General features: G+C 35.9%; 2 protein-coding genes across 3 annotated transcripts in view; one reads left to right on the forward strand and one right to left on the reverse strand.

The window, feature by feature from the left end:
• Positions 1 to 3,859, reverse strand: part of LOC110024154 — a 20,552-nt gene extending 16,693 nt beyond the window's left edge. For both annotated transcript variants that reach the window (XM_020723948.1, XM_020723949.1), the window contains exons 1-2: positions 3,583 to 3,859; positions 691 to 1,033 (exon numbers count right to left, since the gene is read on the reverse strand). In XM_020723948.1, coding sequence (XP_020579607.1) covers positions 691 to 1,033; positions 3,583 to 3,725 — 486 coding nt within the window. In that variant the 5' untranslated portion in view covers positions 3,726 to 3,859. The remainder of the gene's footprint in view (positions 1 to 690; positions 1,034 to 3,582) is intronic.
• Positions 3,860 to 18,270: 14,411 nt separating this feature from the next.
• Positions 18,271 to 22,540, forward strand: part of LOC110024161 (glutathione S-transferase DHAR2-like) — a 17,057-nt gene continuing 12,787 nt past the window's right edge. Inside the window, exons 1-3 of the mRNA XM_020723966.1 lie at positions 18,271 to 18,422; positions 18,499 to 18,589; positions 18,672 to 18,818. Of these exons, the coding sequence (XP_020579625.1) occupies positions 18,344 to 18,422; positions 18,499 to 18,589; positions 18,672 to 18,818 (317 nt within the window). The 5' untranslated portion in view covers positions 18,271 to 18,343. The remainder of the gene's footprint in view (positions 18,423 to 18,498; positions 18,590 to 18,671; positions 18,819 to 22,540) is intronic.

The raw sequence follows: 22,540 nt of genomic DNA on the forward strand, positions 1-22,540 counted from the left end.
CGAGGGGGGGTCGCCGCCGCGGTTGTCAATCGCCGCTCGCCCCTATTCCCGCCATCCACAGCTGCACGCCGACCACCAGCCTCTAGTTGCCGACCCTCACCCACAACCACCGCCGCAGATCTCTGCCAGCCACAACAGTTGCCCGTTGCCTGCCGCTCGCCGCCTGTTCGCCGCCTGCCTGCTCACAAGCAATGCTTTGTGCTTGGTGGAGCAAGGACGTTGTATACGTCATGGCGGCCGACAAAGCTTAATATTGGAGCGCACGTGGACTCGATCGTTTTATAAAAAGTATACAATCTTAAAAAAAAAATAAAGAATACTCAATCAAACATGTGTTATATTTTTTTATTTTTAAAAACATATAAATCTCAACGCATTTTCTAAAAACATAAAAAAGAAAATAAAATAAAAATAAAACACACTAAAAAAAAGAAAAACTGAAAGTAACCCCAAATAGGCCTTAAGCAACTATATAATACTAATTTCTGGGGCATTTTAAATAGAATTATTTTAGGTCAACAACCCTGCTTTAATATAAATGATTCAACCTTGGTAAAGGCTACAAGCATGCAAAGGATTGTGCTTGTGAAAATTATTGAATGAATTTGAAAAGCAATGCTTGGTTAGCTTCACAAATAACGCCCAAGCAAAATTTGAATCATACAGAAATTGAAGATTAAAGATGCTCACATTAGTGTCACTTAGCTCCAAATTGTAGAAATCCATTGCTTTTCTCTTGAGCAACGGTCCTGCATGCCAGGTTCCTCTATCAAGCTTTAAAAATTTTGTACCAGTTACTCGGAACACACGCACATCATCTGGGCGTGGTGGCACATAGTTATGTCCGCATTTTGATTGTATCCTTGTCTTGAGATTGTCATCGTTAAATTCAGCTCCTTCCAGAATTGAAGCCTTGGCTACACCAAGATACCATTCTTCACCAGTAGCAGAACCAAGGCACTGGGTCACACTTGCGTGATGAGTAATCTTAGAGAACTTAAGTTCTCGATCTTCAAGATGCATGATATAGAACCTACCATGACATTTGAATAAAATTTTCATTTGATTGCAAGGAATTTGCAGAATTGTTTTATTTTTGGAAAATATATACACCATTCGAGATTTCTCGTGGATGAATGTGATCTCTTAAAAGACTGCCGACTGCAGCTTCGAGAATTTTTTAAACATCACATGCATGCACTGATTAGACTGATAAGAGACGCAGATCAGCAAGGCAACCTAATCATTAGGCTTGTGTGCTGAAAGTTCTAGTTTGACCTTTAGTCTTGAAAGAAAAAAGTGTGTGTGTGTTGCTTTGTAATTTTTTATTAGGGCATTCGCATCAAGATCTCATAATTCTTATTTATTTACATATCTAACAACAAAACTTATATTTACCTATTAAATACTTGAATCTTTAACATCATATGAAAATACCACTAATATTAATTCTTTAAAATGAAAAACGCATTTAATCCATATGTTTAGTGTGATTATGACATTGAAGTGCTGTGCAAGTAAATACTAAAGTTTAGGTGTGACTTATAAATACATAAGAATTGTGCAAGTCAGATTTGTGGCTAAAAGCACTACTTGGTTATGAGTATAAGCTGTCATTCAGCGCAAGATTTTGATTTGGTAGGTTACCTAAAGTTACCCTTTTTCTAATCGAGGCTAAAAATTTCCCCCAATATGTCAATCAATGGCTGAGTTTGTCCAACTTTTATCATTGTAATGCGTCATATATTGATTAATTATCTTGTTTCTTCCAAAAAAGCTATTAATCCATGTGGTAAATCTTTTCAAATGGAATTGTGCAAAAAGAATAAATGTATAAGCACATGGGTCGTGATATATGAAGCTAAACATTTAGAAGGATATCGGCTATAACTCATATATCTGAAATTGGGAAATCAAGTTTTCTCGTGAAGAAAAAGGAGAAAAGAAAATCTCTTTTTAGGTTATAAGTATATGGCCGAAATCCGACCACGTTCAAGGCACAAAACCAACTGCTCCAAGGAGCTGAGTTCATCCAAAAGAACTTTTGAATTCGTATAAGACCTAAACTTTCCAGGAGAGCAACCAAACTTTCAGGAGAACAACTGAACTTATCCAGAGAAGATGGACGAGTTGAATTCTTCCAAAAGAACAATTGAGTTTGTCCAATAACTGATTTTTTTCTAGGAGAGCAGTTGAATTCATTCAGGAGCTAAGCTTATGAGAACAGCTAAATGTTGTGAAAAACGACGACAATAAAGCAAAAAATGGAACGAGAAAAATTGAATGCAGAAAAAACACCAGAGCGACACACAGATTTACATGGTTTGGCAAATTTGCCTACGTTCACGGAGCTGCAGAGAATTTTATTTCTTCGAGAAATTACACCGTCGAGTGTCTCGACGTTTACAAGAAAATCTTCATTTTCTTCTCTCCTTTCCTTCTCTCTCTCTCTTCCTCTCCTAGAGGATTTGGTTTGGTCTAGCTTGGCTTGCTTATGACAAGCCATAAGAGGCTATTTATAGAAACCAGGAGAACCATAGATGGGAGGTAGGCGAGCGGTAGGTGGGATGTGGTAGGTGAGCGATACGTGAGATTCTTAATTAGGAAGCTAATTAAATTGCGGTGGACCGAGTCTTCACATTACCCAATACTGAACTCATCCAAGAGCTGAATTCATCCAAAAAAACAATTGAGCTAGTCGAACATCTGAACCCCTCCAGCAAAGCAGCTGAGTTTGTCTAGTAGTTGAACTATTCCAACACAACTCTCCTGGGAGAACTCTCCCAAAACAACTTATTCTAAGAAAATAACTCATCCAGAAGAACTCCCCCATGGCCAAGTTGGATGATAGGGCATTACTAATTAGACTTGGATTTAATTTAAATCTAGCCAAACACCAAAAAAACAAAAACTAAATCCAACGTTCTGTTAAATTGAATTCCTTCCTGTTCCACTTCTTTCTATAGTGTTCCATCTCTTTTAAGACGTAAGTACGGATTTAATGAATCTGAATGATAGACAGATTTAAAATATTTACACCGTTGTTGCTTGTGACCCTCATTTTTGTCACAAGCTCACCGGGTTTATTGTATTTGATAAATCCTATTTAACATAAATCCGGCGCTGCAGCCAAACACTGCCTAATAGTCACACATAAATTTTATAAGAATAACTCCCAATATAAAGGGGATGAACAAGCATAAAAAGTGGTTCATTGGGAGGTCATTTATTAGATTGTGATTGAATATCACCATTTATGATCTTAGAGAAATAATATAGATTTTTCTCTTACAAATCCTTCTCTCAACTCACTCCACACTCTTGTTTTCAAGAACATCAAAATGAAGTATGAGTCTACATACAAATCAGGATTTAACAAGAAGAAAATCAAAATAAAGACAATTCTTTTGCAGCTGAACGCGATGACCGTGTTCATCCTCATAATCTAACCAGTAAATACAGGTGCACATTTAACGAATTCCACATACTTCACGCAAATAGAAATTCAAAACAGAGATATCAAAACAAAGGAACCGATCAAAACTCAAAACCCTAAAAGGAAAGCAAGAGAAACACAATGACCTCGGGGTTCCACGGTGGAGTTCCAATTGCGCGTCCTGCGGGCCAAAATTTTGCCCATCAGAAGCAGCAGATATCACCTGGCCGAACTCCGCGAAGCTTACCGGCGTCGCATCGATAGGCTGGAGCTTGATCGTCTTCGCCATCGTCACACCGCCGTCGAGGGAAGAAGTTATCGGTTAGATGAAAAACTAACAGAGCAAAATACAAGCAGAAGTGCGGACAAATTTTGAAAAACGACTTCTTGCTATCCCTCCCTTATGCAAAGAATGGGCTTTCTCTTCTGAGGGTCTCTTTGGCAGGTACAGCCTTGTCCATGTTATCTAAATAAGTGGGTTATCCTGATAAACTGTTGATTCGGATAAATTGTCTGACTGTTTGGCTTGTGTATTTGAAAATAGTTGATTCTGGATAAATGATTATTTTGCTCCTGAAATGAAATTATAAACAGATACACATTTAAAGAAAGCAGAATTAATAGTTGGCATCCTTCATGATATAAAATTATACGTATATATCCATTTTCCGGTGAAAATCGTGGCAGCCAAAGACATCGGTCGAATTTGTTGTAAAAAAAAATTATTACTTCAGGAATGATGCTCTGGTGAGACGTCGGATTTCTACGAGATGAAGAGGAAAGAGGCGAGACGAACGAGTTTCTGTCGAGCGAGGGGGCAAGTCGTGCGAGGGAGGCGAGGCTGAGCATTGTTCGGTGCAGAGAGGAGAAGAGATGAGTCGGGCTTCGGTGCGGCAGGAAGGAGTAGAGCAAGAGGTCTTCGTTGTAGAGAGGAGAGGCGAGTCGAGCTTCGATCGGAAGAGGGAGGCAGATGAGCGAGGGCAGGCGAGCAAGGTCTCGGTCGTACGCGAGAAGGAAGCAAGCAAGCACTACGTGGTGAGCGTGAGAGGGCAGGCGAGCATTACCAAGCGGGGTCCTACCCGCGATTCGTGTTTAATATAAGCCTGTGAATGACGTTTTTAAAAACGTTTTCAAAACACATTATCCAAACAGTCGGTGGCGTTCTCAAAACATCACCGCTTTGAATAAGTTCCCCCAAATGCACCCTAAATCTAGATAACATCATGAGGAGTCGAATTCAATCTAATTAACCAGTTGTTTTTGGCTTAGGGCTTTGCCAAAAAATTTAAAAATAAAAAATAAAAACCGCTTATGTATATATATACATATATTGAAAATTTTGAATGGGGAGAGATCTTAATAGCATTGGATCTGGGCCTAATCTGAATCGGATTGGATCAATTATGGTATCATAAAGTCTGAGTTCAGCTCTAAATTTGTTGAAATTAGAGTTGGATGATTTTTAATTAACTCAAAATTCATTCCACGTCTTGAGTTGGATGAAACCTCCAAGTTTAACTCCGAAGTATTGAGAGAGTTTTTCATTTGGATTTGGACTTTGGAGAAGTGGTGGCGTCACTAGAGGATCCTTCATGTTCCTGAATGCTTGTTCACACTCATCTCACCACTCAAAATTCTTTACTTTCCTTAACATTTTGAAGAGTGATCCACATTGCTGCTTAATTTGAAGAAAGGGGCTCAGAGCCTCGATACAATTGACTTTTGTGTTTCGACGGAAAGGCATGTTCAGTAGTTTAAGTACTTTTTCCAGATTGGTTTTTAATCATTCTAGAGTCAATAGATGACTGAGAAATTTGCTTGTTTATGCACCAAAAGTGCATTTGAGTGGATTTATACTCATGTTATAATTTCTAAGTGTTTCACATGTTTCTTTGTTGACCTCACTTTTGGTTGAGATTTAGTTTTTCTTCTTTAGTAGCCTAAGGTCTAGCCATAGGACTTTCCTGTTGACTATTCCTAGAAAACTCAAAAAAGGAACCCTCACCATTAGAAACTCTAAAATTTTCTTTGCTCAACTTGAAGTTTCACATATTGGTCCTAACCTCTAGCACTTAGTAGGTGAGGTCAGTATGGAGGATCTGAAGAAGAATCCCCATAGTACTACTTGACCTTAGGGTGACCTTAGGGTTTTGGTCTGGAGCTAGTTCACTCACTTACACTCACTATCACCTAGATCCACTTACAACCCTAAATCCAAAATTGTTGACTTTGATCCCTTGATCTTTTGGGAAACTCATGTAGATGGTCCCCTAGACCCACTGACCCTAGGCTAGGGTTTAGCTAAGACCAGTACATAGAGGACCCAAATAGGGATTTCATTGGTCCATAGATCATATAAGGTGGTTGGCACCCCAATTTTACCAAAATATCCAACTTGAGTTTTTGCCCCCAAATCCACTCAAATTACCAAATACCCCAAAATTTGAAAAATACCCTCAAATTTAAAATTACAAAAATACCCTTGGTGGTCCAAACTTTTCCAAAACATCCAAAATCACTTCAATTGTCTTCAAAACCAATTTGGACCCTTAAATTGAATCCAATTTGGTTAATTTGACCATTTTGACCAAAATCCCCAAATTGTCTTTAAAGGTCCAATTTCCCCAAATGTATCCTAAATGTCCATCAATTTGGCCCCAATCCTCTCCAATTTCAACTCCAAACTCAAATTCATCATTCATATCATCAATCCAAACCAAATCCAAGCTTAATTGACCCATGTTTTGAGCTCAATTTTGATCCAAACCAAAACCCTCAATTTTAGCCCCATGATCTAATCTCACATAATTGAACCCCATGCCTATTAAATTTGCCCCAATTTGAATCCTAAACTCTTTAGCAATCATACACATCAAATTGGACTTACAATTGGCCATTCAAGCCTCAATTTCACTCAATTTCAACCCACATTCAAAATCCTCAAAATTGCCCCAAATTGATTGTCCTCAAATTCCACCAAATTGAATGCCCTAACCTCAAAATTGACACCCAATTGATGTTGAGAACTCTTCATGAAATTCCTATAGATCATTTTCAACCATCAATTTGGACTTAGCCCAACCTAGACCCAAGTCTATCCCAACACCCCCAAATTGACCAAATGCCTAAAATCCCTCAAATTGAACCTCCAAAACAATTAAAAATCACTCCAAATCTTTTCAAAACTTCTTGTGACAATCATTACACAATATTGACCAATCAATATACCTCAATGTCATGGCTAGACTAACCCAAACCCAACTTCTTGCCATTTTGACCCAAATTGAACCCCTTCCCCAAAATTGGTTTAGCCATGCCTAAGCCACCAAATTGACGACACCACAGCCACCAAACACACCCTATTGACCAGGTTAAACCCCCTTAAACCAGCTTGGTGAGCTATGGACCAAGGGTCCCCTAATTTAAGGGATCTTATCCCATTTATGGGCCTTAACCAAAATATCTCCTCCATCATCACTTGTCATTGAGGGTTAACCATAATTTGGCTCACCTGACCACCTGGCTACCACCCTGGACCTGTCGGCCGGCCTAGTGGCCGGAAAATGCCAAAACTGAGAGCCACCACCCCTAAGTAAAACCCAATTCGAACCCTATAGGCCAACTCATCCTAATGACTCTTTAGAACTCTTCTACCCTCTACATAAGTAGCTTATTGCACTCACTAATTGGCCCTGAGCTCCACCTCAAGCCCCTCTATAAAGACTCACCTCCTCCATAGCTAAAGAGGAGAGTTCAAAAATCCTTGGGGAAACTTTGCCAAAATCTCACCAGAGACACTCCAAGCATCCCTAAGCTTAATCCAACCATCTTCCCCTTCTGATTCCCACTGTAAGAGCTCAATTTTGAGCTCAAACTTTCAGCTTAAACCGAGACATCTCAAACTGAGACATCTCTCCACAGTCCACCAAACTCAAATTAATTGTGCACACACCATTCCTAAAGCAAGATGAATCAATTCACCACAAAAGCCTTATCACATATAGCCTTTAACCTTGCTCTAAACCAATACCTAAAATCAGCCTTGGTCAAAACAAAATCCACCTTGATCAAAATCATATCTAGACAATTCACCAGGGCACAAGGCTTCATCTGGAGGTTCGTTGGACCCAATAGAAGCTACCAAAACCATCTGATTGAGGTCTCCCCCTCTCAGACAAAGGTATTGAGCTCTAACCCTAGCCTGAGCTTATTTTCATTCTACATTTTTAATGGCTTGACCTCATACTTGATTAACCATATAGATGTGTTCGTCTTGAGTAGATGAAAGTTTATAAACAAACCCCATGTGATTTGGTTGAGTCTAGACGAATATCTTAAGGTTTTAGTGTGAACGGCTTACAGGTTAGGTCACTTGGGGACGATAACGGAGAGTCATCTGATCGCGTGTGTATCTAACAGACGGAGAAGATGGAGCCGGACAGACTCTTGGTGTGTGAACCGCGGGCCGCGTGACAACTGAGGTGGATGGCAGCGACGAATGGGAGCACACCGCGTGTGAGTTCGGAGCCGTCGTAGTTTGAGTTGGCGTCGCGTAGGATAAGTAGAAAAATATGGATTTTCTGAATTATTTTAAATGCCTAAACTTCAAAAATCCATATCTTTCTCTAAAAAATCTATAAAAATAAAATAAAAATACCCTCTTGCTCAGTGAATATAGGAGAATAATGTGGACAAAAATAAAAATTATTTTCTTATCTAAAAATTATTTTCTTATTCCTTGTTTTTTAATGAATTAAATACCCTATGAAGTATTTTAATTTATTATGATCAAACTTTGTTCACCATGGCTTGAAATTTTGAGGGTTTGTTTCTCATTACAGAGACTATGTCCTTTTAATTAAATACCCTATGGAGTATTTTAATTCATTATGTTCAAACTTTGCACACCATGGCTTGAAATTTTGAGGGTTTGTTTCTCATTACAGAGACTATGTCCTTTTATTTTTCCAATGTCAGAGGACATCTCTATGCTTCTAGCCTTAATTTTCAAGCTAGGATGACCATTTTGGCTTATTTTAATTATATAAATTACAGGATCATTTGGAAAATTATGGGAGAAGTCTAGAAAAAATATCATGATATCTTGAATTATCTTGTAAATTTATATATTTAATTAAATATAAATATCTTGTGTTAATTTTTGTAAATTATATACTTATAAAAAGTTTGACAAAATCAATCTCACATTGTTTATAAAAGTCATGTTTATCCACTATAAAAATTTGAAATTTATTTGATTAATTTCAAGTATTAAAATTGATTTTCTAATAAACCTTGTATTTTTGTACAAAAAAAAATTAATAAATTAAACACACTTGGAAAAATTATGAAAAATGATTTTCTGAATTCCTTGTGATAAGACACACTTGGGAAAAATAAAAATTATTTTTTTAGAAAATACCTAATTTTTAAGCTTCATTTTGAATTTTAAAATAATTAAAAATAATTAAAAATCCCAAAAATATAAAAATATTTCAAAATGTGCCTAATTGCTTTTGAACTCAAAGGAGTCTAATAAAAGTATAAAAAATAATTTTTGTAATTAAAATACTATTTTCTATTTAAATAAATCATGAAAATTGATCTAAAATTAAATAATAAAAATAGAAACTTGATTAAAAAAATTATGAAATTTTGTCTAAGTGTTTCTCTAACATTAGGAAAACTCTAATAATTTTTCCATAAATCAAAATTTTATTTTGGATAATTAAATAAATTAACTTTTAAAAATCTATTTTTTGAATTTAAATAAATAATTAAATTAAATCAAATTTTGAGAAGTCTACAAATTCTCCTATAACATTATAATTACCTCATGGATATGACACTTTAAACCCTCAAAGTCATTTGAGTTGTAGTTAATGAGTTATGAGGTGAAGCGCCCATAAGGGCAAAGTGATAATTTTAGACTTTGGTACCTTAATCAAAATTTAGGATTAACTAAGGGAAAATGGGTAATTTTGATCCTAATAAACATGTTTGGATGATTGAAATACAATGAGACTAAGGCTTTGTTTGGTTCAGCTTTTTTAGTGCGGTGCGACACAGTGCCGTGAAATCCCCCGAAATCCGGTTGTTTGGTTTGGCTTCGCCCTTCGCGCATTATGCCTCGAAAGCGAGCAGCGGGGGTATATGTGCGGCCCAGCTTCGTGGCCGCGGATTTTACCCCTGTGCCCCTTGGAATGAGCCCTAATAGAGCAATTGGATCTTCACGCGAGCTTCATCCCTCCTCCTCTTCTCCGGTCGGTGACGGTTTCTCCCGATCTCGTGATCTTGTCAATGAGAGGGTAATTTCTCCTCTACCCTATTATCTGTTGGCAGTTTTTTTTTTTTTTTTTTTTGGGGTTTGTTAGATCTACTAGCATACCTTTAGTTTGTTGTATAGCTTGGATTTTTTTGGCAAGCCTTGGATGTCTTCAATTGTCACAAATATGTTTCTCTGCCTTGGAGAGCAGATAAACAACAAACAAATCTTTTTTAAACTAAAAAAATTTTAGGACTTTTGCAGAGTTAAACTTTGACCATGTCTTCTCATATAAATACATAATAATTTTTAAACAGTTTTAGCAAATAGGGGTAGCTTGGTCATTTCTCTAGAAAAAGCTGTCCCACAGTTGTTTTCACACAGCTGCACCAAACAGACAGTCATCTTCCTCGCTTTTGCGCCACAGCAGCTTTCTGAGACAACACAGCTGCAGCTGAAAAGCTGATTTCAGCTGAAAAGCTGATTTCAGCTGAAAAGCTGTAGGTGCTCCAAACAGACCCTAAAAGGTAGAAACTCACTCACCACCTTTGCACAACATCAACAAGGTCATAATTCTCCAAATCTTCATGACTTGGAAGTCAATTAAGATCAAATGATTCTTAAGTTATGGGTTTAAGCTAAAAAAGATGATAGTTTACTTTTCTTAAGCCCAATGTTGAGGATGATGTGATCATTCAATAAGGATACATATCACTTAAATCAAAATTTTAATAATCGTCGTTCCATCATTCACCTATCATGATTATTCGGGCTTAGTAGTGACATAGGCTCGATGTCTACACTCAATTGATAGGATTTAGAAGATAACATGATTGGTGATTAACATATTAAAACACTACAAGCCTGACCTTAATTGCAGACACCACAATCTTAAATGCTTAAACTTGCCTTAGGGGTACCCACTCACATAACCTTTAAACGAAACATCAATTAATTAAATGGGTATCCAATCCTTAGGATAATTAAATTGTCAAGTTTCATTGTGCAACGAGGTAGTCACACTTCGACCTTAAATGATTAATGGAACAATATGATAAGTTCAAAATAAACTCAGCATATTTTAAGAGATCTTCAAAATGGTCTAGGGTCATGCTTCGAGCATTTTTGAAATATATTGGACACCCTGAAAAGTAAATTGGATTTGCTATATTTTGTTTTAAAATCATCTACTAGGATCCTTTGAGATTCAATAAAATCATAACTTGGGGTTTGGTAGCTAAACCTTTATCTACTACTACAATTTAAATTCCTTACAAAATTATATATTTGCCTTGCGAATACTAAACTTTCAGGTGGTGGAACAAGAAGAATCGACAGGTATGCTTTTAAATTAATGCATTTACCTTTCTATACTTCTTGTTTCGAGCTTGCATGTTAAACAACGATGTCACCCTGCATGAAAACCAAAACTGCTAGGATAGCCGCAAAACCAAAACCAAAACTAAAACTAAAATCAACCTAGATAAAATTCACCACCACAACATTCAAAATATAAGAAAACTCAAAATTTAATCACAAACATTACAAAACAATAATTGCAACTAAATTAAGATGTTTCTATCTCATGATCAGGAATCCCTCGGAGAAGGTAACCTACAGTTGCTGACGAGATTTCCCACGGTCTAAGTAAAAGTATGGAACTCATTGAGTTGAGTTAAAATTCATTTAGACTGAGTGAATTCGATAGAAAATAGTGGTACCGAAATGAGAGAACCGTAGGATCATAACTGATGTCACTCTAATCAACTTTAATATGCCTCATAAATATGCCTCATAACATTTTGCCTCATAACATTTAATGACCATAACCATAAGGACATCTGATTTGACATTATAACCTGACACATTAGAAAATTTAAACTCGTCACGACGAAGAGCTTGGAGCTAGCATCGCGTGTAACACGACCATCTTCAACAGCAAGAGTATCTACAACAACATATCTTTCTTTAGAATTAAATAACCAAGCCATAGGATTTCGAGGTTGTTCGCCTAGTGCAACATAAATTCTTAACTTTCTTTAGGCTTTTGTATAACCTTGCTATACAATTTAAGCCGCAACTCGTCTTAGGAACCCGAGGTTTTCGTTCGTCACGACCTAAATCTTCACATCGTCCAGACTATTTGTGTGATCATTTCACACAAGTGTAAGCCCTAAATAATAAAATTGACAGGATGAAATATTTAAATAATCTCTCTTCGAAACTTAAGCCAAACTATAAGATAGCTTGGGAAGTCACCGAGGTTCTCCTCCAGATCTATGACATCCCCTAGTTCTTCCTCCTTTGGACTCCAAAAACAAAATGTTTCAAATTTGAGTCATTCCCCTTTCACATCTCTTCGTCCGATCTCGTTGAAAAGTTGTATCCTTTTGACCTCTTTGAAGATAATATTTTCTGATTTTTTATCAAGAGTTTTCTTATGTGACTTCAGTTATCTAAGATGTAATGAACTATAGGGGCTTGCTCTTACAGGAAGCTTTTCTGAACCCAGCTTAATATAAACCCTATTTAATTCTTTGTATTAAATAAGGGAACTTGTCGACAAATAAAATGGTTTCGCAGACCAAACGGGTGTCATATATTTTCTAGTTTATTTGATTGAGCCTCATGCTCGAGTCTTGTGTTTATCTTTCTGGACAGATACAGGGTTTGGGGTACAGTGCTCTTTCATTTAAACTATAAAAAATATGGGGTCAGTTTGATTTCATATATATATATATATACATATATAAATTAAAGTGTCTTTCCGAAGCGGGCGACGGGATTTCGATTCCGGCGGTCGACAGCTTCCAACGGGCAACTCATCAACCAAAATAGTGCCGACCATTCTCTTAAAGTCTTTTATGTTTTGTTTGGTTGATTTGCTTTTAACCAACACATCGTAGACACTTCAATATTTTTTTTCCATTTATTTTGAAAAAAAATTATATTCATGAGATGTTGGTAAGTTACTTTAGCATTTTAAGTTTAAAAGGAATTACATTATAATAATAGAAACATTCACTTGTTAAAAAGGACATCTTCTTCGCAGTGGTCAAGTGCATCTTCAATCAGTCCACCAATGAGTTGATCCTCAAAAACAATTAGTTGTCATTTGGACAGGCACTTTTCAACTTAGTGAAGTCTATGCACATCGTCAACTTGCCATTTACCTTCTGCACCATAACCACATTCTTGATCCAGGTCGAGTTTGCACCTCACTGATGTATTCAGTTTCTTGAAGCTTTTGCACCTCCTTCTGAATCAGTTCAGCCAAGGTCATAGCTAAAGACCTTATTTTTTTTGCTTCTTCGATTGGGTGGTAATATTGAAGTTCAGTCAGTGGTAGTCAATATTAAGTGATATCCTTAACATCTTGACAGCTAACCAGTCATAGATATCTCGTTGCTTCAAAGGGTTTGGATCAGCAAGTCCTTCAGTCATCCATCCAAGTTTTTACTTATTAGAAAAAAATTTATCGGGTTCTTCATCGGTCGTAGGGATTTCGAGAGTAGTCTCGAGACCCCCCTTCGTGTTGGTTCTGAAGATGGAGCTGCTATGTGGTATGTTGAGACCATAAACTTTACTACTATGTGGTATGTTGAAACCAAGACCTTGAAGTCGTTAAGTAAAGTTCAACCAAAAATGACATTGTAAATTGACAACAAGTCAACCACAAAAAAATCCCTCTAAAAAGGTGAACTGCATTTTACTTTCTCCCCAAGTGACTATCAGTGCGATAATTCCTTAGGCCTCCTTCCTTTCGATCGAGAAGCCATAAAGAGTTTTGGCCGGTGTTGTTAGCCGATCATTCTTGAGTCTGACAATGACTTTATATATGCTTAAAAATACAAAAATTTGACACCACTACTAGAAGATTTAAACCCCCGTCAATGACGCCAAAAAGTTGATGCAACTTTTAATATGCAAGAATTTATGAACCCAGATTTATATATTTATAATGATTTTGTAAAGTCACAATTTCAAACACAAGTATATGTATCGCTCAAGTAATACAGGGCTCTAGTGGAGTCCCATTTATCGATCCCACAGGGAAGTGAGGTAAGAGGTCCTTAGTTAAATTCTAGTCTACTATAATTAGTCCTTAGTTTGGAATGTCGATTAAAATGATGTTTTATCTAGCAACTACTCCTAAATATAAGTGTTAAATGTAAATATAATAATTATAACTAAATGTAAATATTAATTCCAAAGATATCCTTTTTTGGATGAATTGGTTTGGAGAATTTTGAGATATTAAAAACTACTATTTCTATGTAATGAATTGGATAATGTAAAGGAAAGAGATGCATTAAATATTGTATGTGCCAAATAGGAGCAATCCTATTCTTTATCCTTTAGTCCAAGCATAAAGAACATTGACTAATCCTATGCTTGTTTACTGAATCAGTGGTTAGGCTGAGAGGATACCGGCTCTCACTTCGGGGCTCCCATGTTCCTCTTGCTTGAGGGCTAACATCTCCGCTTCAGTACTCAAACAATATGACCGAATTGGGAATTTTAGTCTGTCGCCCTAAAATCTCCAATTCTACACCGATCAAAGTATATTTCTCTATTTATTTGCATTCAACTCCCATAAACTTAACCATCCATGGAATCTGAATGTGGTTCTAATTTGTTGAGAATTACACAGTCATTTCGAGTCTTAATGCAATTACAACGTATTTTAACACTACAACAGACCTTTATTATAATGTAAATAAAGTGAAAGTAAAAACCATTACATTGATAATTAAATCCGCTTCTAACATGCATCACAAAATCCTAAACATGAACTCTACTCATTACAAAAGAAAAATAAAATGAAAACAATGACATAATCTTCTCATACCATTATTTCCAAACAAGAAGAGAGAGTAAGAGAAGCCCATCACAAAGCACGAAGAAAACACAACAGAAACTTTATTTAACCAAAGCAAATCCACTAGATAAGTGTTTACAAAAATCAAAAGATAATGAGGAACACAATACTTAGCTTTTTCCCTTTGAAAGAAAGACGAATATCTCTTCCACAAAGTCTCCTGCCGATCCATGCAATGCTAGAACATCTCTTTACAAATTCTCTCAAAATCTCTTCTCTAAGCTCTCCAAAAAGGTAGAAATCTACATTTCTACTCCTATTCTAAAAACTCTAAACTTTCTCCACACTTTTCCTAACATTCCTCTCACAAAAAAACCCTCTTTTTCTAACCTAAATTCGTTCATTTAAAGTGTTGGGACGAAGTTTGAAGAGTTACCACAAGTATCCTTTCAAAAAGCGTCCAAATACATTGAATTTCGGCCCATAACCGCCAAAAGTCGGTCCATAGTGGTCCCGGGCGCTGTCGGAGGGCTCGAGGGAGCCGCCGGCGAGCTTATCTTTCATTTTTTGATCTTCTCGGGTAAATCTCACCGTCGACGCCGTTTTGGGCGCTGTCGGCGAGCAGACTGCGCAGCTCCACCGTTTCGCTCCGTTTGACTCCGTTTTAGCTCCGTTTCGCCCCCATTTCAGTTATGTTGTGTTCCTAACAGATAGCCCTACAAAATAAACATGAAAATAATCTTCCTTTAAAGTGTAATCTCATTTAAAAATATGCAAGAAGTGTAAAATAAATTAAGCATCAAAAGACTTATCGAAATGTGACAAGGCAAAATTTCATTTCTTGCTCGTTTTTTCTCCAAATTGCACCGTTTTTGTATCTTTTTGCTCCAATGACCATAATTCATCATACCTGCAACAAAACATCAAAAATACCCTTCTTTAAAGTGCAATATCATCAAAAACAGTGTAAAATATGTATGAAAACTTCAACATATTTTTCTTTGGTCAGAGTTCCATCTTATCGAAGAGCGACTTAAACAAAAATTTCATGAAACTACCAATATCAACCAAGATGCTACTAGTTTGATAGTTACTTATGATAACAATGATAAAGATAACATTGATGTATGGGTTCCTCTAGCGGAGCTGATCTACATTTATGAATGTGATCGATAGGTGGGTGGTGCACATTGGAGCATGAGTAGTTATGCATAATTAACTAGATCAAATCTTTTCTGGCTGGCTCAACGAGAAAAATTTTCACCTCATCTAAAAATAGTTGGTGTTATTTCCACCTCCTCTAAAAATAGTTGGTGATATCCTAACAAAATGAATGACATTCGCTTAGACTTGTTCATATGAAATTTCTTTTATTGGGCCTTCCCTTATCTTCGGCTCATCGCAAATGATGCTACAAACTCCTTGAGTTTTCAAGCTCTGATCAGTTCCTTGACCAAGCTTCAAAGGGTTCTGCATTCCTTTGTATTGTGGTCATGATCCCTATGATAAGCACATTACTTCTTAATATCCCGTAGAAAAGTTATGACTCTCATCGATAGTGCCTTTTAAACTACTCTTTGTTCTATATGGCCTCAAGTAGCTCATTCATTGAGACTCTCAGCGGAGTCATCTTTGGGGTTTAGAGGTTGCTCATTATGATGAGCCAACTGCTGGTCATTGTATCGAGTCAGACTCTGTTGGTTGTGGTTTATGTCGGTCCCCCTGTTATTTAAGGCGTCTGATTGTCTTTGATAAAGACCAAACAAATGGGCATGATTCTTTCCTTGGTCTCCAGCTATCATCTTTATGAGCCCTCTTCTATAGATGACGGATGGTTGACTCCGCTCTAGTGGAAGTGATGGCAGAATTGTACTCGTGGATTGATGATTGTTAGCCAGCTTCAACAATTTAGCTATGGTCTTCGACCACTGAAAATCTAGTGCATTGTGAAAAGGCCCCTCCTTCAACTCTTGAGTTAGGGCGACATTCACTAACGTGGTTTACGGATCCCACATCTCCAGTATTTTGTTCTGGAATTGAGCGACAAATGAGCAAATGCTCTCGCTTATCCCCTACCTGATATGCAACATAGCTTGTAAACTCCTGCAGTTTTTGGGCACTAGCAAACAGTACCACAAATATTTTTTTGAAATCCGTAAAAGAAGTAATTTCTCAATCTGACAATTTGTTGAACCATTTAAGGGGTGAGTAGCTAAGCATGGTGAAAATAATTGACAATGCAACCCTTAAGTGATTTTTAGCATACATATGGTCAAATTGATGGACGCTATGTGATTGGTTGAATCAATATGATCCTTGTAGGATTCTAGTGATGGAATTATAAATCTCTATAGGGGCTTCGCTTCAGAATTTTGCCACGAGAATACTTTCCTTGGCTGGCGGCGGGGTGCTTCGGTTAGTCTGAATCATTATCTATCCATCAATGTTGACCCATCACTGTATTGACACTTAGAATCTACAATCTTTTCCAGGCACTGGATCACCCTTTGGTCGATGGGTGCTAGCTTTTCTTCTCAAGGGTTTTGCTTCAAGGATTCTGCTCCCTTCTCCGAGCCACTACCTCTTCAAGGGCTTCCATCTTATGATCTTGTAACTCTTGGATCTGTTGTTGCACAAATTTTATGTTATATTCCATATTTGTGGTGTCTTTGTGTTGAATTTCTTCTCTTTATGCTACTCCTCTTCTTTGTTGTTGGCATGATTCAAACTCACCGCACCTTTTAGGATGTTAGATCCTGATTTAACCGTGTATCACACCCAATGAATAAAGTATAAGACAAGAGAGAGAGAGAGAGAGAGAGAGAGAGAGAAATGAATAGTGGTTGAGAGCAAGTGTGAAACATTTTATTCATGAAATAATCCCCTATTATAGTGAAAGGGGTATCATATGTGAATTTACACATGTGCTCCTGCTTTAAAGGGGGTTGTATAGATTATTATCTATATTTTACATATGTAGGCCCAGAGCCTGGGGGCTCTAAGGCTTGACTGGCTAGAGTAAAGAGCTCTTGGATATGAGCCACCGGTCAGCTAAGCTATAGAGGCCCATTGGTCGACTAGGTCAAATTAGATTGTCGATTGACTTTGTTTGATGTCTCTAGTTGACTGGATTCTTACAAGTAAAAGGTCGACAAGGTTGACTAGATCGGCTAAATGAAGTCAATCTCTGACACTGAGCTTCTGTTGGCTGGGTGAAGTTAGGCTATTCGGTAGATGATGAATCACCATAATCTGATAAATATTCGCTCCTAGATGAGAAGATCTTGGGGGATGGCTGAGATTCTTCCATTGGCTTTTGATGTTGTTTAGGAAGATTTACATACATATCCCACAATTCCTATGTATTTATACATCGAAAACCTAAGTTTTAACTTTTACATTCATGCTTCTTTGTCTAAATATGGAAATATGCATTTCACTTTCCAAAGATTAGCAATAGTAATATTTTTTATGTGATTAAATATTTGAATGTTATAATGTAAGAAATTAAAATTTATGTAATAAACTTGTAAATACAAAAGAATTATGCGTTATGCATGCAAAGCTCCTAATAATTAATATTATAATTATTACAAAATTCACTCAGTTATTGCACATGGGAAGGCATCATCAACCATCTCGAATAATTTGGAATCTTATGGCTGGTGAGCTGCAAGACAAATTCAAGCATCATCCTTACGTCTCCAACATGTCTAAATTCAATGAACATTCATGGCCCCGAAATTTTGCCCTTTTCCTTGCCATGCACAATAAATAGCCGGGCCAGTGGACTCGTACCGAAAGCTCTACTCTCTAGGAAATGGCCACCACTCCGCTACCGGAACCCGTCCAGGTCGTCGTCAAGGCCGCGGCGGGCTCTCCCGACATTATCGGCGACTGTAACATATCTCTTCCTCTCTTTCTCGTTCGATCTTAGTCTCTTCTTCTAAGTGCATTTCTGATGCAACGTAACAGGTCCATTTTCGCAAAGGGTTCTCCTAACTTTGGAAGAGAAGGGAATTCCCTACGAAGCGAAGCGGGTTGATTTGAGTGAGAAGCCGGATTGGTGAATTGGATTTGTTTTTTTGTCTATTTGATTTGCTAGGGATCTTTTTTCTCGTTAGTTTGATTCGATATGTATTTTTTAGGTTTTTGAAGATTAGCCCCGAGGGGAAGGTCCCAGTGCTCAAAATCGAAGAAGACAAATGGATACCCGACTCGGATGTGATAACCCAGATCATCGAGGAGAAATACCCGAATCCTTCATTTGTGACTCCACCAGAGAAAGCATCTGTGTATGTCCTGACTTCCGTTCTTTCTGTATTATTCATTAATGTCATCTTGAATAGGGCATGACAGTTGCAAGTGTCTTGAAATCTAATGGTACTATCTGCCGACCTTTAGATTTCCCCCCTTCTAACTTGTAGTTTATGTTTGCTCGTTTCATGCTTCCCTTTGCTGCTTTACGTTATTTTCAAAAAATTGTGGTGACTTTCATAATTCAGAAATGTTAGTAAAAGAGAAAAGTTTTTATTATAGTAAGATTAAATCAAGAATCAACTCTGAGTCTTGTATACATCTTTTTTTTTTGTTATTACATATGAAGAGGTGCGGTCCATTAATTTATGCTTTTACAAATAACATAATTATAATTGGTGAGATAAGTGCTTAAACAGTTAAGAAGTTCGAATGGTAAATAAAATACTTAGTAGATAGCGAGATAGAATTTGCAGAACAAATACTTTCTACAAGTTTTGCAGGTGCAATTTTAAGATAAAGTGAGATGATAAATTTCAGGATATTAGATCTATTGTATAAAATAATGTAAATTTAAATATGAATGTGACTTTAATAGGTAAGGCTGAGTAGTTAGAAAAAAGAAGTTTTTAGGAGTATTATGATCACAAGATATCACAAAGATTTGATAGTAGATTCAATAAAGTTATAATTAAGATGATGATTTTTTATCAATCCAAACATTGAGGGTGAAGAAGTCATTGATAGCTAAATTGAACGTGTTGAAATTGAGTGTTTAGCGTGTGTGTGTGTGCATGTGTGTGTGTCTATAATATATATATATATATACATATATATATATATACATACATATATGTATACAAATATATATATATATATATATACATACATATGTATGCATGTATATATACATACATATATATGTATACATCCATACATCTATAGGTATGTCAGAGGCTATTATACGAGCCCTCAACTACCCTTATGTGCCTAACTATTCGAGAACCGCTTTCATTACCAGCAAACTGGCCAGAAGAGGATTCGAACCCGTGATCTGAGGGGACTTGAGAACTTCATAGAGGCTGCTCTACAAATAGGCCACAGCTGACGACACACACACACACACACAGATATATATATATATACATAAATATACATTATTTTTTATTTCTTTATTTCTTTTTTTAAAAAAATGACCGAAGGCTATTATACAAGCCCCGATCATCCCTCATGCGCCTATAATTTATATATATATATATATATACATATATATATATGACCACATTATAAAAGAAAAAATATGGAATGATTATATTAGAGGATTTTCTTGAGTCATATTATTTGTAAAAGAGGAATTTGAGATGATTTGGATGCGTATAATTAAGGGTAAAAATACTCCCATAAACCATTAGATAAAACCATTTGTCAGAGAGTTATGAAGGAGAAGGGATACTCCTAGATGAACATATACATTTTTCAAAAACTTTTGAATATAAATATATATATATCACTCAGTGTAATATTTTTTTCCAAATTAAGGACTCTTAAAGCTGACCTAAAGTAATTGGGATAAAGGTTGTTTTGGTGGCAATAATGATGATGAAGAACGTCCTTAAGTTTAAAAAAATGTATTTATGTTTTCAAAATTTGAAAATTTTCTATTTGAGGTACCTATTTTTTCCCCTTTTAATTAATCTGTGTCAGTGGCCATCTAGTAAAAGTGTACACTCATTGAAATGAGCTAAATTTCCCTTTTCACGTCTTAGTCAAATTTTCTTGAAGTTTGCCATATGTTGCTTCACCATAATTGGGTTCAAAGTACTTTTAAAATAAATGGGATGCATGCGCAATTGGCTTGCTATTAGTTACCGGACTTTTTTTATACCGAAGTACTTGTATGTTTTGTAGCACTGTTCTTGCTATTCAAAAAAATGTTGGCAAATTGTAATTTGACTAGTATTACATTTTAATTTTTTTGTTAATGTTATAGTTTAATGGGCGTTTTCATATAAGGAAATATGCACTGGCACTATAATAAACCAATTGCAAAAAAGTGACTATATCAAACATCATTTACTTTGCACTTTTTTTCTGTCAAGCAATAGTACTAGGGCTTCTCTCTTCATAAAGCTTCTAAATGGTTTGTTTGCTAAGCAAAGTTTTTTCTGCATACCATACAAACCTTGGATGATATAGACAGCTTCTTTTGCTAGATAATTATTAACTTAGTAGTGTATTAAGACGCCATGATTATTAGTTTTTATTATCACCATAACTTAATCACATATCCTTAATTGTTAGTAGTGAGAATCTGTACAATTTGTTATCATAATCTTTTATTATCATTGAGAAATATATACATACATATATACATACATACATATATATATATATATATATATATAGATTTGATATTTTTATCCTCTTTTGTTTATAGATATAGGTACATATATGCTTTTATTAGTATGACAATTAGTCAGGGACATATTCCTTTTCAATTGTCTCTCCCTTGTAACATTGCATAGAGAAAATTTGATTCCTTCGCTTGCTTGTCCTCTGCTCATTTTATCTCTTGAAGGTTTTTTAAAATGATCAGCACGATGTTCAGAATAATTAATTTTGATTAACATCAGCAGAGGAGTAAAATTCAAGATGTATTTGGATTTCATTGCATTTGTATCAATATCTATGTTCGCCGGACATGAATCAGAATTGTGATACTATCATATTTTTATCCATAAAAGTTGAAATGGATTTTGTATCGATATCAGCATCCTTATGGAGTATTCTGATTTAAATTTCATTCTTGGCTGTTTCAACATCAGAAAAAGGTATTTCACGCATGAGCTGTCCTGGTGGAGATTTTTGTGGTTTTACATATTCAGTTTATGTAAAGTTAAATTTGGAATAAAAGAAATGCTCAGTAAGCAAAAGAACCAATTTAAATGAGTCAAATGAAGAACTAATGCAGGCTTTTATCAAACTAAATTCTGCATAATGCAAGTTCTAAACTAGCAATAAAAAATTTGATGCTGCTTTCCATTTCATTGATAAAAGATTCATATCTTTAAAAAAAATTTTAACAGCATTTTCTTGTTGATGTCAATAATAACTCAAATATTATATATTAAATACCTAACATATTTGAAAATGAACCTTAGCTCTGCATTAAGGACATAAAATCCAGAAATAAACAAAAAAATAAAAAAGTTTTGAAAAAAGAAACCAAAACAAGCATTTAAGTGATATATTCAGGACATATTAATTAATTTTTTTATTAATACCATGTTATTTTGTTTGATTAACTCATCAATGTAATAATACATTTTCCATTTTCTTTTTTAATTATGTATTTGAAGATGAACTTTAATTAGCACTTTGCATATATTATCACATTATTGGTTTTTTCTTAGTTTGCTTTGCATGTGGGATATTTTTTTTTGTGCATCTCCACCGCATTCACATCTTGATTGGTCTTTTCTTTGTTTGCTTTGTCGGCTACATATCAATTATGGGGAGCACACTTCACGGATATCCTCTTAAATCTCATTGTTTGTACATCTCAACTTCACTCACATCGCGATAGTTGTTATATCAACTGCATCCCAGTATCCTATATGTTAATATCATTAACAACTTTTCTTCTGGTGTATGAGTCCCGATGAATGGTCTAGTTAAACTAAGACTTTGATTTATTTGCTGCAATTGTTTTATTGATCGTCACTGACACGCTAAATGTGTATATATATATATATATATA

The sequence above is a fragment of the Phalaenopsis equestris genome, unplaced genomic scaffold (genome assembly GCF_001263595.1).
Source record: "Phalaenopsis equestris unplaced genomic scaffold, ASM126359v1 Scaffold000250, whole genome shotgun sequence".
NCBI lineage: Eukaryota > Viridiplantae > Streptophyta > Magnoliopsida > Asparagales > Orchidaceae > Phalaenopsis > Phalaenopsis equestris.